This window comes from Anopheles marshallii, chromosome 2 (genome assembly GCF_943734725.1).
Source record: "Anopheles marshallii chromosome 2, idAnoMarsDA_429_01, whole genome shotgun sequence".
Lineage (NCBI taxonomy): Eukaryota > Metazoa > Arthropoda > Insecta > Diptera > Culicidae > Anopheles > Anopheles marshallii.
Genome location: NC_071326.1, coordinates 43,722,843 through 43,736,741, shown reverse-complemented (window position 1 = coordinate 43,736,741; position 13,899 = coordinate 43,722,843). Strand labels below are relative to the sequence as shown.

Here is a 13,899-nt window from a genome sequence, read left to right as displayed (position 1 = left end):
TACGCCCACGAACCCAGCTGAACAAATCCATTTATTTGGGAAGCTCGTCGTGTTTTCGTCATCGATCAAAACAGAGGTACGAAAAGTGGGAGAAAGGTTGAGTGAAGTACTTTCAGACGAGCTTCCGTGTCAGCTAAGAGCATTTCCCTTATTGCATGTAGAAAACGGTAGACACCAGTGAGGAGCACCGGTAGACGAACGGAGGATGTTGAGAGGGTCCCGTGTTGGGAACCACTCAATATCACTATCACTTACTTTGGGGTTTAACAAGGATGGCATGAAGGATTCTTTGCGATTGGAAAGCCTCCAAAAAACAAATCGCTTCAAACGGTAAACAGTGGCTTTTGTGATATTCTAACGTGCGAGATGCACACGCATAGACGATCGATCAGACAGGGCACAACATATAGACGGTAGTTGCCTCCATCCCCAACGCCATCAACGAATTGTAACAAACGACGCACGACGACCTGTGTTATTTTCCTTTGCCGAACTTTCGGTACGTTACAGTCTGTAGTGCGGGATAAAAATTTATATCCAGGATGTTTTGGAGATTATACCGTACATACCATTGTATGCTTTGTATTCGCGATGGCTGTGGCATTTCTTAAGCGTTTGTCCCGCAAAGCTTCGCAACGTGCGCACTTTTTAAAGTTGTTAAATTGGTGTTTTTCGTGTGTGGTATATTGAGTAAAGCTCGTGCTCTTCATTCGTGTCCACAACCAGATTTGTTTTAATTATTTAATCATTTTCAATAAAACGTTGTATTCATGTTTAAAAGGATTCGTACAAAATTGAAAAACACATTTTACAATTTTAAAAATGGGTTGGCAAAAAATATAGGGAAAGGGAATATCAAATTGATTTACATAGCTTTGCACGTTACTAATTAGCTGAATTATTGTGTAAATTGTCTATAAACTATCACAAATGTAGGGAATAAACCTCTCTGCGCTTAATAACAGTTGGTGCGAAGTGCTGGCAACACGGTCGTTAGAAGGAAGCCAGCGATTATGGCTGACGAGAGCAGTTAGGATCGGGAACTGCACTCAGAAGGTTGTAATATAAGTAAAAAAAAGGAAACATAAACGAACTTCTTTTTTTACCATATGTTTCATAATACTAGTCTTTGTACAGATTTAAGTTATATGATCGGGACATTGCAGAAAAAATAAACGTTAGAACTTTGTTCTAGAAGACTGCGCAAGAGTATTATTCAGTGATGAAAAATAAACTGACTTTAATTAACCAACTGAGATGTTTAACTATTCGAATGACGCTAGTATCAGGCCCTCCAACAACTGCAACATTTTTTTTTACATCGCCCCTTCGTGCATACGATACTAGAACATACTGTGATGATAAGAGCTAAAATACTTAGTCATGTAAAAACGCAGGAATGCTTTATTTTCACTAGGGTACATAGTCAAAAGGATACCAAAATTTTAGAAGACGTTATGACACCTTGTGCATATGTATACCTTTTTGCTGAAGTGATTTGCTTTAGCACAATAATAGGGCATTCAGTGATGAGGCAATAATGGCATAATCCTATGGAACGCCATTACTCTCATAAGATATGATGGTCATTTATGCTCTTATATACTTGCTTTCAGGAACCGAAGAAGTCAATTGGCTTGCTTTAAAAAGTCTATTTCATAGCTACAGCTGTAATGTAGAGTAAAACTGCTTTTATAACTACAAAAATGTAAAAAAACAAAAACATTATTCGTGTCAGATATGTGATAGAAATAGCAATTTTAGTCGAGCCAACGAAAAGTATCCTTATAAATATTTCCGCGTGAGCGTGCAATACAGAACGCTTTCAAACGAAATGAGCTAAACGCTCAATTTCTCGGTTGTAAGGTGTGCTTAACAGATACTTTAAGAAAAAATCAGCGCGAAGTAAAATCGGTGCAACATTCTTTTGGATACGCGTGTCGAAGATGTGTCTTTATACTTATTTCCACGAGTGTATATAAGCTGCATACATTTTATTCCCAACATGCAAACTGCAATACTGTTACCTTGTTTACAATAATGTGTAGGTCCTGGAGAAATGGTCCGTTTGTCATACTGATGGCAAACTTTCCGCGAAGGAAAGTCAGTAGCAAACGCCTCTCCCTTTTTAGCAAATGTTTTATATTTTCATGTAAAATATGCGGTATGCATACATTTACAATACAATTCGCATGTATTCACGATGAACGATTCCTTTTCCGCTTTTCCGTCACAATGCAAAAGGTGAGATAGCACCGGCATTCTTCAAAGCTTATATGTACGCAAGACGAGGTAAGCAAACACTTTCCACCGGAAATGCGTGAGAGGGCATCAGGACCGGAGGAAGTAAAAATGCTATGCAAAGCCATCACTTATGAATACACAAGCATTACATCGCCACATCAAGTCGCGAGCTGCGAAAGCTTCGCCGTGGGAAAGGCACAGTGCGTACTGCAAGCACGTGGGAACGATATCTTGTTTGCGATCCTCATCACATATCCAATCCAATTTGCGTTCCACTGAAGAGTATAACCAGCCGGTTGGGGATGAAGGTTGAACATGGGGCAGTGGGCAAAGGGGAAGGGGGAAAGGGAGCCCATTGGGTGTTAAAAAAAATCAGAACCATTCGCAATGAAGCTTCCACGAGCATATTTACCAGGTGGGAAGGAAATGTTCAGATAGGCTACGTGTTTGATGCTATTCTTACACAATATTATTATGAAAATAGACGATATGTTTATGCTGTCTACTGACATTGCCCACGTATGTGCATCCTCGGTGTGTTCGGAGTATGTTTTCCTTGGAATAGGATCAGATCACCATGCGAGGTGATATATATTTTCAGTCGAGTTTTTCATGCAAAAAAAATGACGTTTACCATCGTTCCGAGAAAATATGGCGAGCGAAAGCGTGCGGGGAAAATGGTAGTTAGATTGAAAATTGTTTTTCACCCCGATGTTCGATGCCAAAGTGGCTGTGATGGGTTGTGTGTGTGTGTGTGTGTGTGTTTTTTTTTCTTTTCTGCTCTGAACTGTACGGTGAATGTGTTGATCTTTTCATCAGCCTCGAGCTGCTGAATATTTTGCTACCGACTTTGTCAACGAGTGGCTGTGCAGATTGGCATACACAAAAAATAACATACACACACACACACACCATGCAATGTGCCCGAACGGAACGATGTGCCCGATAAAGTTATCGATATGTAAATTATTTTTTCCCTGCCCCCTAGTTCCATCCTTGAGATTGTCATGCTGTGTGTGTGTTTTTTTTTCCTTTTTTTTTCTACACCAACTTTAGCTTCAAGTATGGCGCTGAAATACCCATCCTACCGGGAGGCAACCCGGGTTAAGCGTAATTGGTGGACCGGGTTTGTCGTGGGTTGCTTCCACGCGACACCCACCGCTCGTTATTGGGTCGTGTAAAACGAGAAGATTGATGTTTTGAATATTTTACGATCTTTTCGTCACCATCGTCACGAAGCATTGCGCTCCAGTGTTGAGGAAAAATGAAAATATAAAACAACAACAGCAGCAAGAAAAATGGATCAACGTCGATAAGAAGGTTTAAAACAAGACGTTGCGAGAGCCTGTGTCAACGAACGATACATTCCCGAATTGGCCAAAAACCAAAAGACAAGCACTGCCAAGATAGCGGGTGATAGTGCAAGCGGAAGCAAACGAACGGAAGCTGAAACGATGGCTAATGGTTGGGTAGGGAAAAAAAGACTTCTCCTTCGATGACTTCCGATGCAACGAATCAAGAGCAACGCCACTTTGAAGAATGCAACGAGATTATTTTAGTCATTTCCTCTGAAACGTTTTCGTAAAACGTTACGTTTGTGGGGAATGCATCCGTAAAGTAGTAACATCAATCGAAAGTTACAAATTGTTTTCTGTAGTTTGTATGCGGTTGTCTCGCGGTCTAATTGATGACTTTCTGAAAAAAAAACAAAATTGTCACTTACCTGTAGATTGGTACGTTATCTTTGTACCACACCACCAGCAGGATACGATCGTTCGTAAGATTGGATGAGACGTCGCATTTGATTTGAGCTGTCTCATTCACCAGCACTTTCTCCAGGTGAGTCGGCACGTCTGAAATGGTGGAAAAGAACAGAACGAACATTATTAAATAGCCGAGTCAGTGAGCATCCGTGTAGCGAACGGTTTTACACCCATCTACTTTGTCCTCTATAAACATTGCCATTGACATGCTCGAAACCCATCCATCATGGGTGGCCGGTATTAATTAGGTCGAATTATGAATGATTGTTGACGAACAAAAAAGAGGAATGATCCCACCTTATTATGTATCGTTTGCTCGTGTTGTGGTCACAACAGTATAGAAAACATGTTCATTTGTGTGTTTGAGTCACCTGATGCTTGATTGAATAATAGCCCAGAGAGCTTTTCCTTAGCGCACTTCACTGTGCGCCCGTGTTCATTTCCTGTTTTTACCACGAAAGTATCGTGACCCGGTCGAACTAACTGCTCATTACCGTTGGGAGATAAAACGGAACTGACCGTGAAATGCTTTGCAGAGCGATGGTTGATGAGCGAGTTTCGAGGGCCGCCCATTTTTGCTGTCATGCTTAATGGTGGTAATGATGATGCTTCTCGATTCGTGGCAATAATAATGATTGCTATTATGAATTCATCAGCTCGATATGGGTTATTTTCGCTTCCTCCTTATTTTTGTGCCGAGGTTTCAATAACGAGTACCATTACTTCTGTATATACTCGTTCACAATTAATTAATGCTTGAAAACAACAGTATTGTATCAACTGTTAATTGCAGTTTGAAAGAATACAATGATAGGTTAGACTTATTTTACGTCAAGTTACCTAGCGACCAAAGCTTTAACTTTAATTTTAAAAAAATGTCCATTTCTAATATACGTTTGGATTTCCTGAACGAAATAACTAGTTTTCTGAAAACATTCATTGGTTTAACTTCCGAGCTACACAAGTAGATATATCGTGCCAAAATGCAAGATAACGATAACAAGCAACCTCAAAAGCAAACTCAAATTAGGTTTCCAATTATTAGGACCCTTTTCGACTTATCGACTATTTCGACTTATCTTACCACGTAGCCGGATAGTCAGTCCTTGCTACGGGGGATTGGCCCGGATGGGATTTTGGTCCGGTCCGTTCGTGTGAAAACCGGCGCCGCTACCATCATGCCACCGGGCCGCCCCAATATTAGGACCCTCGAATGTGGGATGTGGAACTTTAATCCTGTATTTTATTGACTTTAATCTTGCCATACAGTGAGAGTACGGCCCATGGGCGTTCTAGTCTTTTTAGTTTTCCGATTACCACTAGGATACCACAAAGTATACGAAATTTTAGATAGTTCAATACTAAGACATTTATTCCTCAATCTTTTTGCAGATGGTTTAAATTTGTGTACATATGAATTCTCAGCAATATAAGGTTTTAGTGGCAAAGAGAAAGACAGCCAAAATGTCTTGCATGGTACTACAGAAAATTTAAAGCTTTTGTTTTCCAAAGTATTGCTTCTTGCGCTACTAATAATATTATTTTTACTAAATTTTAGTAAAACGGCATTAAATGGATTTAATCCACATTCGATTAAAGCTTCTTTGAATGCATGAACGAAATAAAATGGATAATTGAACATGATATTTTGGTATTCGCTTTGGTACTGGATGTACTGGTTGAAAGTTAAAATTGAAATTTTGAAAACGTGGGAAACCTCCCGTCTTACATTTTTCGTCACAATCTAGAAGTTTGATAGCTTTTACGATAGGCACCGAAGTGAAAATGGCGTTTAAAAAGTTGGTTGTTTTAAGCGAAGCCAAAACCATTTACCGTTGGTTTGGCAGGGCGCGTGCATGATAGGACGTGAAGCAATGTATAACAAATTTATCGTAAACGTACCCTGTCAGTTGTCCGCATGCTTCTATATCTTGATTTCTTGCTTTGTAGAAATATTGAACAGCTATGAACAGGCAAAACACGGAAAAACTCGAAAAACGAACTGGCTTACTTCTCCGGAAACGTGAGGCCGCACACGAACCTCCCAAACCGCAGTGGCAGGGCACCCCACAGTGGCCAGGTAGATTACAATGTCAGCCTGTTAATTCTTGCCGCAGTATAATGTTGGCGATGAAATATGAGTGCCCTGTCCTGTCTTCGTAAACGATTCGCCGGCAAATGGGACGCTGGGTGGAGTGTGAGAAGTTTCCTACCAGCAAGGGCGTACCTACGCTTTACTACCCTTAGGGAGAAGACACAACACAACAGCAGTTACTGTAACGAGCGAGAGCAAAAACAGACTCTTTCCCAGAATAGGAAAAGTAGAAGCGATGAATTTGAGCCACGAACATTCGTTTCAAACCACAAACGAAATGAGCATGGACAGACATGCTGGGCAGCATTCGGGGACCAACGCTGCGTGCGTGTGTATCTATTTGGTTGCCTTAGGGTGGGTAAATGATGCTAAAGACGTACGGTAGCTGGTGCCAGTGTCACCTGATCCACCTGGCCGGAAGTGACTTATATTTAATCACAATAAATATTATTGCACAAAAGGTGTGCCCCAGTGTGCCTAATCCGATGGACGATGGCCATGAATGCTTTTGCTCCATTGAGCATTCGCCAGGCAGCTGTTTGTTGGGCGTGGGCTTGGGAATGTGGTATGAGTGGGAGATTTTTCCTGTCATCTTGGACAATGACATAAAGCCATTGCTTGCCGTCACCAGCACTAACCATCGAATGAAGTGAGATGTATTCTAAGGGGAGTTATTTCCTGAAGCAAGAACAAAAAACAATACCATTCGACCAGGCATGGTTGGTAATCGGTTTCGGCCATCTGGTGAGATTGGATAAACAGGGCAACAATTGGTGTTGCGTTCGAAGAAGCCAACGGCGATAATCCCCTTACTCGGAAGGTGTTGATTGGTGTGTACGGACTTTTATCTGTCAGTGAACGATTGACTTAAATCAGGCATGTGAAGGTTACAGTGTTTTTATTTACATTCGCTTTCCGTTTGATAAACATAATTCAACGCTTGATTGCTGAAGGTGTAATGCATCACTACAATCTGTTCAAGGAATCAAGCCAAGGTAAAAATGTTTGTCAAATAGATCCAATTTGACCGTAATTTGATCGTAATTTTTGGAAAATTTGTTAAACGTTCTGTCGAAGAGGATTTTAAAGACTATGGATAACACAAAAATTGTTTCATCATGGTGATTGATTAGTAAATATCCACTGCAAGAAGTAAAAGAATGAGAGTAGTTAAATGTTTAGTTGTTGAATTGTTCATCATTTTTATATGCAACAAATTATACTTGTTTAAACCGTATATGCGCCGTTAGTTGATCTCGTCTTTTGTGTTGTGTCTATAGAATCTTTTGACATGAGTAATTGAGATGAATCTTCGAATCAGCCAGAAATCGAAATAACTGAATAATAAATAATCCTGTTAGCATTCGATAAATAGATATCAAGTAGTTATCGAAAAGCTTTGAGAATTTATTGTACACGGTTATATTATATATTGTTTGCACACGGTAAAATTAAGTTTTGTACGTCTGTTGCATATTATTCAACGTTCGATTTATTTACAATAGCTGGGTTATAACATTTGGCCGCAGAGAGTGCTTTACGCACGAAATTTATTTCGCTAAAGATTCCCGATCGAGTAGGAGCAATGTTCAAAGTACATGAGGGGACACAAACAGCCAACGAAGACGTGATTTATTAGGTCGAGGCTAACGAAACATGTAAAGTAATTTGTGTTAGTTAAATAACAATGAACAACAATAAAAAAAAACCTGCCTCAGTATTACTACGCGTTGTGTTTGTCGTGTTTTATGTGAGAAACGTCGCTGTCACAAGGTGCAAAAACGTTAGTTATGACAGGCCCCGGCCTAGAGAGTTGGTACGCCCAGAAGAAGAATTCGACAACCATTATTTTACACATTAATAACGATAATTCTAATGCGGCAAAACAAATTGACAACTCCATGTTAAAATTCGCCTTCGAACCACTAGAGTTTGAGATCAATCCATCAGAATTTGATTCCATCAAGTGTTCAATAATCGTGGAAAATTCTTCGACATGATGTCTACATTCTGTAGATGTTTTCGCTACGGTCATCATTTAACCGTCCATTAGCATGATTGTTTGCGGTAGCGAACAAGTTGTTTCGAAACACTTTCATTTGTAAATTGCCACAACGGCACACGCAACCACCTGGAGACATAAAAAGTTTAAAAATGAGTTACTTAAGGCATTCGGTTTTTTTGCCTATTCTTTCACTGCGTTTCTTCGGAAACTTAAAATAAAACGACTAATTATCATTCATTAATCAGTGAGGTGGATGATTTTCGTAGGTAAACACTACATGCTTCGTTTACGGTTGAGAAGGGTTACTCATCGCCATTCGGGGCAGAACCACTCACTCATCCTGTTGCGCTCCGGCCAGAAACCCAGAAGGTATTTTACCGTGTAAACATAATTCAAATAGATTGCTAATATTTGTCATTCGGTTAGTTTTCTGTCATCAATTCCGCAAGACCTTACCCATCACGCTCAGATTTTGCTTTCGGCGCAAGGTGAGTCGGGCCAGGTTGGGTTGTTGGTAAATCTGTCAACAGTTACGCGGAACGCGTATTCTCCGGATAGGGTCTTTGGTGACAACTCGTTCAGTCTTTCGCCAACGCGCGTTATGATAAATAGCTTTGAATAAATTAAATGTCAACAGTGAAACCCGGAAGTGGTTCGTCTCGAACTACCGCACCGGATCGTCTCTCTACCAATGCTATACCAAACGATCGTGAAACGTGGCTTTGCTTAATCCTTAATCCTTCCAGTATCAGCGAGTTCGGTTCGTGCACTGGCCTTGGTGTCATTTTTCTCTCGCAGGAACCCCACCACCAAAGACTTGTCATGGAGGTGAATGGTGTTCTGTTTGCCAAACCGATCGATGGTTGTGCGTCACTCACGGCAGGGCCGTTTTTTCAACGTTTATTTGGTTCGGGCGAATTCCACCATCATCGAGGTGACAATCATGATGCCTTGTGTCAATTTCAGCACCCAGATCGTCCGCTCGCTTTTTTTTTTACTCGGTATATCTTTAGTCAACTCGGCCAATCAGCTCACAATCACTCACGCTGTACGATGGTGATAAATTGATCCCAATTTAATTTTGCGCATCAAATTGTCAAAAAACGACCGGAATTGCCACAAACGAGCTCGGGCAAGCTTTGACTCTTGATTACACTGATATTCTACCGTTTCTGCTACCGCTTCCCAGTAAACTCGAAATCTCCGGGACAGCCGTCACCTTACACCTTCACGAAAAATGAAAGCACAGCACGAAGAACGTTTCGGGCAACAAAGTTCGCTTGTAGTGGGACCATCACCGGCAGCGTGTTTGCCTTCAATTAGCGAAGTAATTATGTTTGATCTTTTAAAGTGAACCCTCGTGTACACGATGCCTCGAACGCAACGTTGGCTGATTGAGCACAGTGCGAAGCTTTTCCGTTGTGGAACTTCTGAGTACTTGCTGATTGTGCTTTACAGAGCCACGGAATTCATATTGTTCAGATAGATTTCGAAAGCAAATTATCGTTTCAGTCTCTGGAGGTGTCGTGGTTTTTATGAGCGTGTGCGCAATGAAAGCGTTTTATTCTGAGTGTTTTATTTTCTCAGGCACATGCTAACAAATGGACTTTGTAATGAGAGATCAGTTCAACTATTAAAAATACCTACATTGCATGACGTCGATTGAAGATTACGATTGTATAACAACTAGACGTTTTGAGGTAAAGGTAAAAACAATATTAAAATACGTGGGACAATTCACCGATCAGCTCAATTTTAATATTGTATAATGGTTCTTACTGTACTGCATTAGTTGATACACCCTAAGTCTATTTTATGCTTCATTTCATATTTGTCCTTTCCGGTGGTGATATATCAGGTCATAACAAATAGATTTAAAGGTAGATCAACCAAACAACCTAAAAAAAAATTCAATTGAAGATCAATCAAAAAAGCGGATATTCCTCAATTTCTTAACTCTAGCATGTGCTAGAAATTATTCAGTGATTTTGTTTATTGGACTTCCCAAAATAAACAAAGATACTGAACAATTTCTGGCATAAAATTGAGAGGTAATGAAACCCTTCATACAAATTGGTGAGCTTGTGTGATGTCTAATTTTGACATCACTTGACAACCTTACAGACTCATGGTAGAATCCAATACATGTTGGGCTTGATATGTGTCCGGGACGGTAATCGCGTTATTTTAAGAAGTTCATTTATATTCCTAACGTCTATTGCTGGTCGTTTGAAGTCTCTTTCTCATAGCAACAGGCATTAGGGATATAAATGAACTTCCTAAAATAATGCTACCACAGTCCCTGACAGATTTTCTGTGTCTCATGTACAGGATTTATAATTACGTTTTATGTAAACACATAACAATAGTGATAATTGCAGCAAACACCATAACATTAAGAGTACCGTCGAACCACTTCAGTATCGAGTATTTTTATAACATGAATCCCAATTTATGTTGAATGCAAAAACACATAATTTTATCCAGCCAAACATGATATGAATTTTAAGTCTCCCTACCACCGACCGAACACTTTTAACCGACACGAACCCAACATTAAGCTTTGTTGTAGCGATGGCAAGTAAAGGTGGGATCTAATTTCATATTCTTGCTCCGTTCGAGTTTCCCCGATTCGAGCCCGATCAGAAGAAAATGAGTCATCCATCATTGTGTAATGAATTCATTTTCCTATTTGAAAAATTATGAGACACTCCGACCATCGGGCTTCGGGCTTTCAATTTCGTTCGAATGTTTCCAGCACGTTTTGGCATTCATTTTACCCGTACAACCCGGTTCCGGCCGTGGGTTGCCATCGATGATCACTCAAACGGAAACGGATGGAAAGTGGCGATGAACGAAATGGAAGTAGTGGAGGTAATGGAAGGAATGGGAGGATTGATGAGGTGGAAAGTTGGCACATTATTATGTTGCCTGCCGGCAACTCGGCAACCCATCACGGTGGCCGGTCATTATTTCTTCCAGCTCATCGACCACCGTCAAAGCCTGATTGGGATGGATGTGTTTTGTGTGCTCTTGTTTTTACTAGCAGCTTTACCGTTATGCCGTAGGAAAATTTGCATTTTCACTCTCATCTCGATGTGGATGGAAAAACGGCATCCGAAGTATGCAGGGGTCTATTATTCAGCGATGTCGGAAAATCAATGTTAGCTTCCAGGGCAGATAACACCTCGAGCACTGTTGTTCTATGAAACATGTCTCGTAAGTAATAATTTCCGGAATCATGTTTATTATAATCGTTGGTTACTTCATGTTTGATTTCAACACAACCATACCCACAATCACATGCACACTGCGAGTGTTATCGGAAAAAAAGAACATGTTGTTCACCAACTCAAACGATACATCGTACCGCTTTACCCTACTACAACCCGACAGCATAAAGTCTAATCAATTCTACATTCAATTAATTTTGTTCAACGATGTGTTAAATAATGTATTTCCATGGAGAAAATAAAGCCCGATTGCTGCCGAGCAGAGTACCGGCAAGCGCAACGGAGCCTGTGAAGAGCCATTTCATCTCACTTCATCTGCTTCAGCCAATGGGACTGCAGTGGCTGGATGGGAAATGAGCTTTCCCATCGCAGGATGGAGAAACTCTTTGGCCATGCGATTGGCATGTTGCTGTTGGCATAATAACGCCAACGGTACGCGGACAGAAGAAAAAAGCAAGGAGCAAAACGAGTGGATATCAGCGCTCGTACACAAAAGCTTGCACACTGAGTGCGGCAACATCCCAGCCCAGCGCACTTGCTGCCTTTAATTGCATCATATTTTATTGTGTGCTGCTATCGGCCACGGACACGTCTCAGCATACGGTGCGGATGAACGAGACCAGTAGCACGATGGTTTTTATTGCCGTTCGTGAGAAAGATTGCTTCAATTTACTTGTGCTAACGCTCCTAATCGGACCGGTGTAAGCGCTCAACCACAGGACTGGGGCAGAGTTGATTTAGCACTGCAACAAGCATCCGTCCCGAGTTGAAGCATCAGCATAGATGAATGAAAAAGGTAGAGCTGAACATGGATTAGTTTTGCTTTCGGTGGGAGATTTGCGTACCTTTGATGCATATCCAAAACTGCAACCACTGTCTGAGATGTTGGACCCGTGATGGGTGCGGCTTGAAGTTTTGAATAATTATTTATCAATTATCCTAAGAATGCGTTTTTGTGTTGAGGGTGCACATGGTTTTGCTGATATTTACGGAGGTATTTCAATTTACTTTGCGGCAAAATGGAGATTGTAACGATAATCTTAAGCTACTGGTACTAATTACGGTGCGGATGATGGGTTTGAAGTTGTGTGAATCACTTTATGGTGTACCAGTGTTTTGTGAGGTTTCACTTCACCTGACATCAAATTCTTCTGTTAGCATTTGTTGTAGAGTTATGTGTTGTAGCAAGTTATTTTTTTTGCTCACACAAATGTAGTTTTAATTGCTGATAATTGTGTTACGTTAGAACACAGCACCGGAATTTTCAAACAGAAAGTTTGAATGAAATCATTGAAGAATGTTTTGATTTTTGCTCTACCACATCAAATATTTCCAATCAAATGCCATGAAGAGCAAATAGCATAGTCTCGATCTGTAGCAGGTGTTAATTTTGTTTTTCATACAAGTTTCATGAATTACTTATTATTCCTTTAATTAGTTACATTATGCTGGAAATTTAATCGTGGTTAAGATAAAAAAATTGGAAATTTAAGTAAGAGATAACTTGTGTAAACAGTCATGAATTGCTGTCCGATCTCTTTAAGTCATTTGCAAGGATCATAAAACAAACAGTGTGTTTACGTTTACCTTCATCAAGCGAACTTCGCCGGAAACTAGCACGGTGAAGATGGTTTTCCTGGAAATAGTGTATCTCGACAGGCATTCCGACCCACACCAGGAACGGCTAATCATTCCAGACAGCGTCTTACAAGATAATGGTAAGTAATCACTCGGGAAAGAACCGAACGCCGGTGAACCGAGCTGGAACGTATCGTATCACCCGTACGCTGCTGCGCCTTCACATTGTTACCACTCTGATCACCCTATGTCACACTTTCAACAGCACGTTGGCAAACGAGAACCACATTCCAGACATTCATTAGATCCGATTCCTGTTTGTTCGGTGCTTGGCATACGGGAATCGTTATTCCCTTCGGCTAGCCTTGCCGCCCGATTGCACTCTGGACGAGAGCGAACCATACGGCTGATACATGTTCCTGCTAAACCGTTCGCAATCACCTTGGAAAGGATTATTTATACAATCAACCTCACTGTTCGTTCACTCTTCTCTGGCAGAAATCGTTCATTGGATTCCATTTTCCAAAAGGACAACGAGCTCTAGCTTCCAATCTAATGACGCTATCGTTTCCTCCTATCTGTATTCCTTCTTCTTGGCAGTCCATGGTAGTCGATTGCTAGCTGGTCTATTATTGAAATGTCTTAAATATTTCCCCTTGCTTTAGTCCGTCGTCCATTACATTGCAGTTCGATGAGTGTGGTTGCCCAAGAGAGTTCACACCCGTATCGGTTTCGAGCCTGATGGAACTGGAGACTGGTACAACCGGACGTACGATCCATTTGCAGTACGGTACGGCAAGAATGGAGGATTGATTCAACCTCCAAACGTTTCCGACTATCCGAGCGTCGACAAGCTCGTCCGCAAATAATTCCTGATGTACGGTAGTACGTTTGCAGCGGGTATAAAACCTGTACGCACTAGTGTGGGTGCAAGCCACAGGGACCCTTTTAGCATGGTCTACCAGAAGAGCGAACAAACGT

At 40.9% G+C, this 13,899-nt stretch overlaps 1 protein-coding gene across 1 annotated transcript in view; it reads right to left on the bottom strand.

Annotated features, from left to right (window-relative positions):
- Positions 1-13,899, bottom strand: part of LOC128709319 (contactin-4) — a 171,183-nt gene that overhangs the window by 120,677 nt on the left and 36,607 nt on the right. Inside the window, exon 2 of the mRNA XM_053804305.1 lies at positions 3,968-4,097. Within this exon, the coding sequence (XP_053660280.1) occupies positions 3,968-4,097 (130 nt within the window). The remainder of the gene's footprint in view (positions 1-3,967; positions 4,098-13,899) is intronic.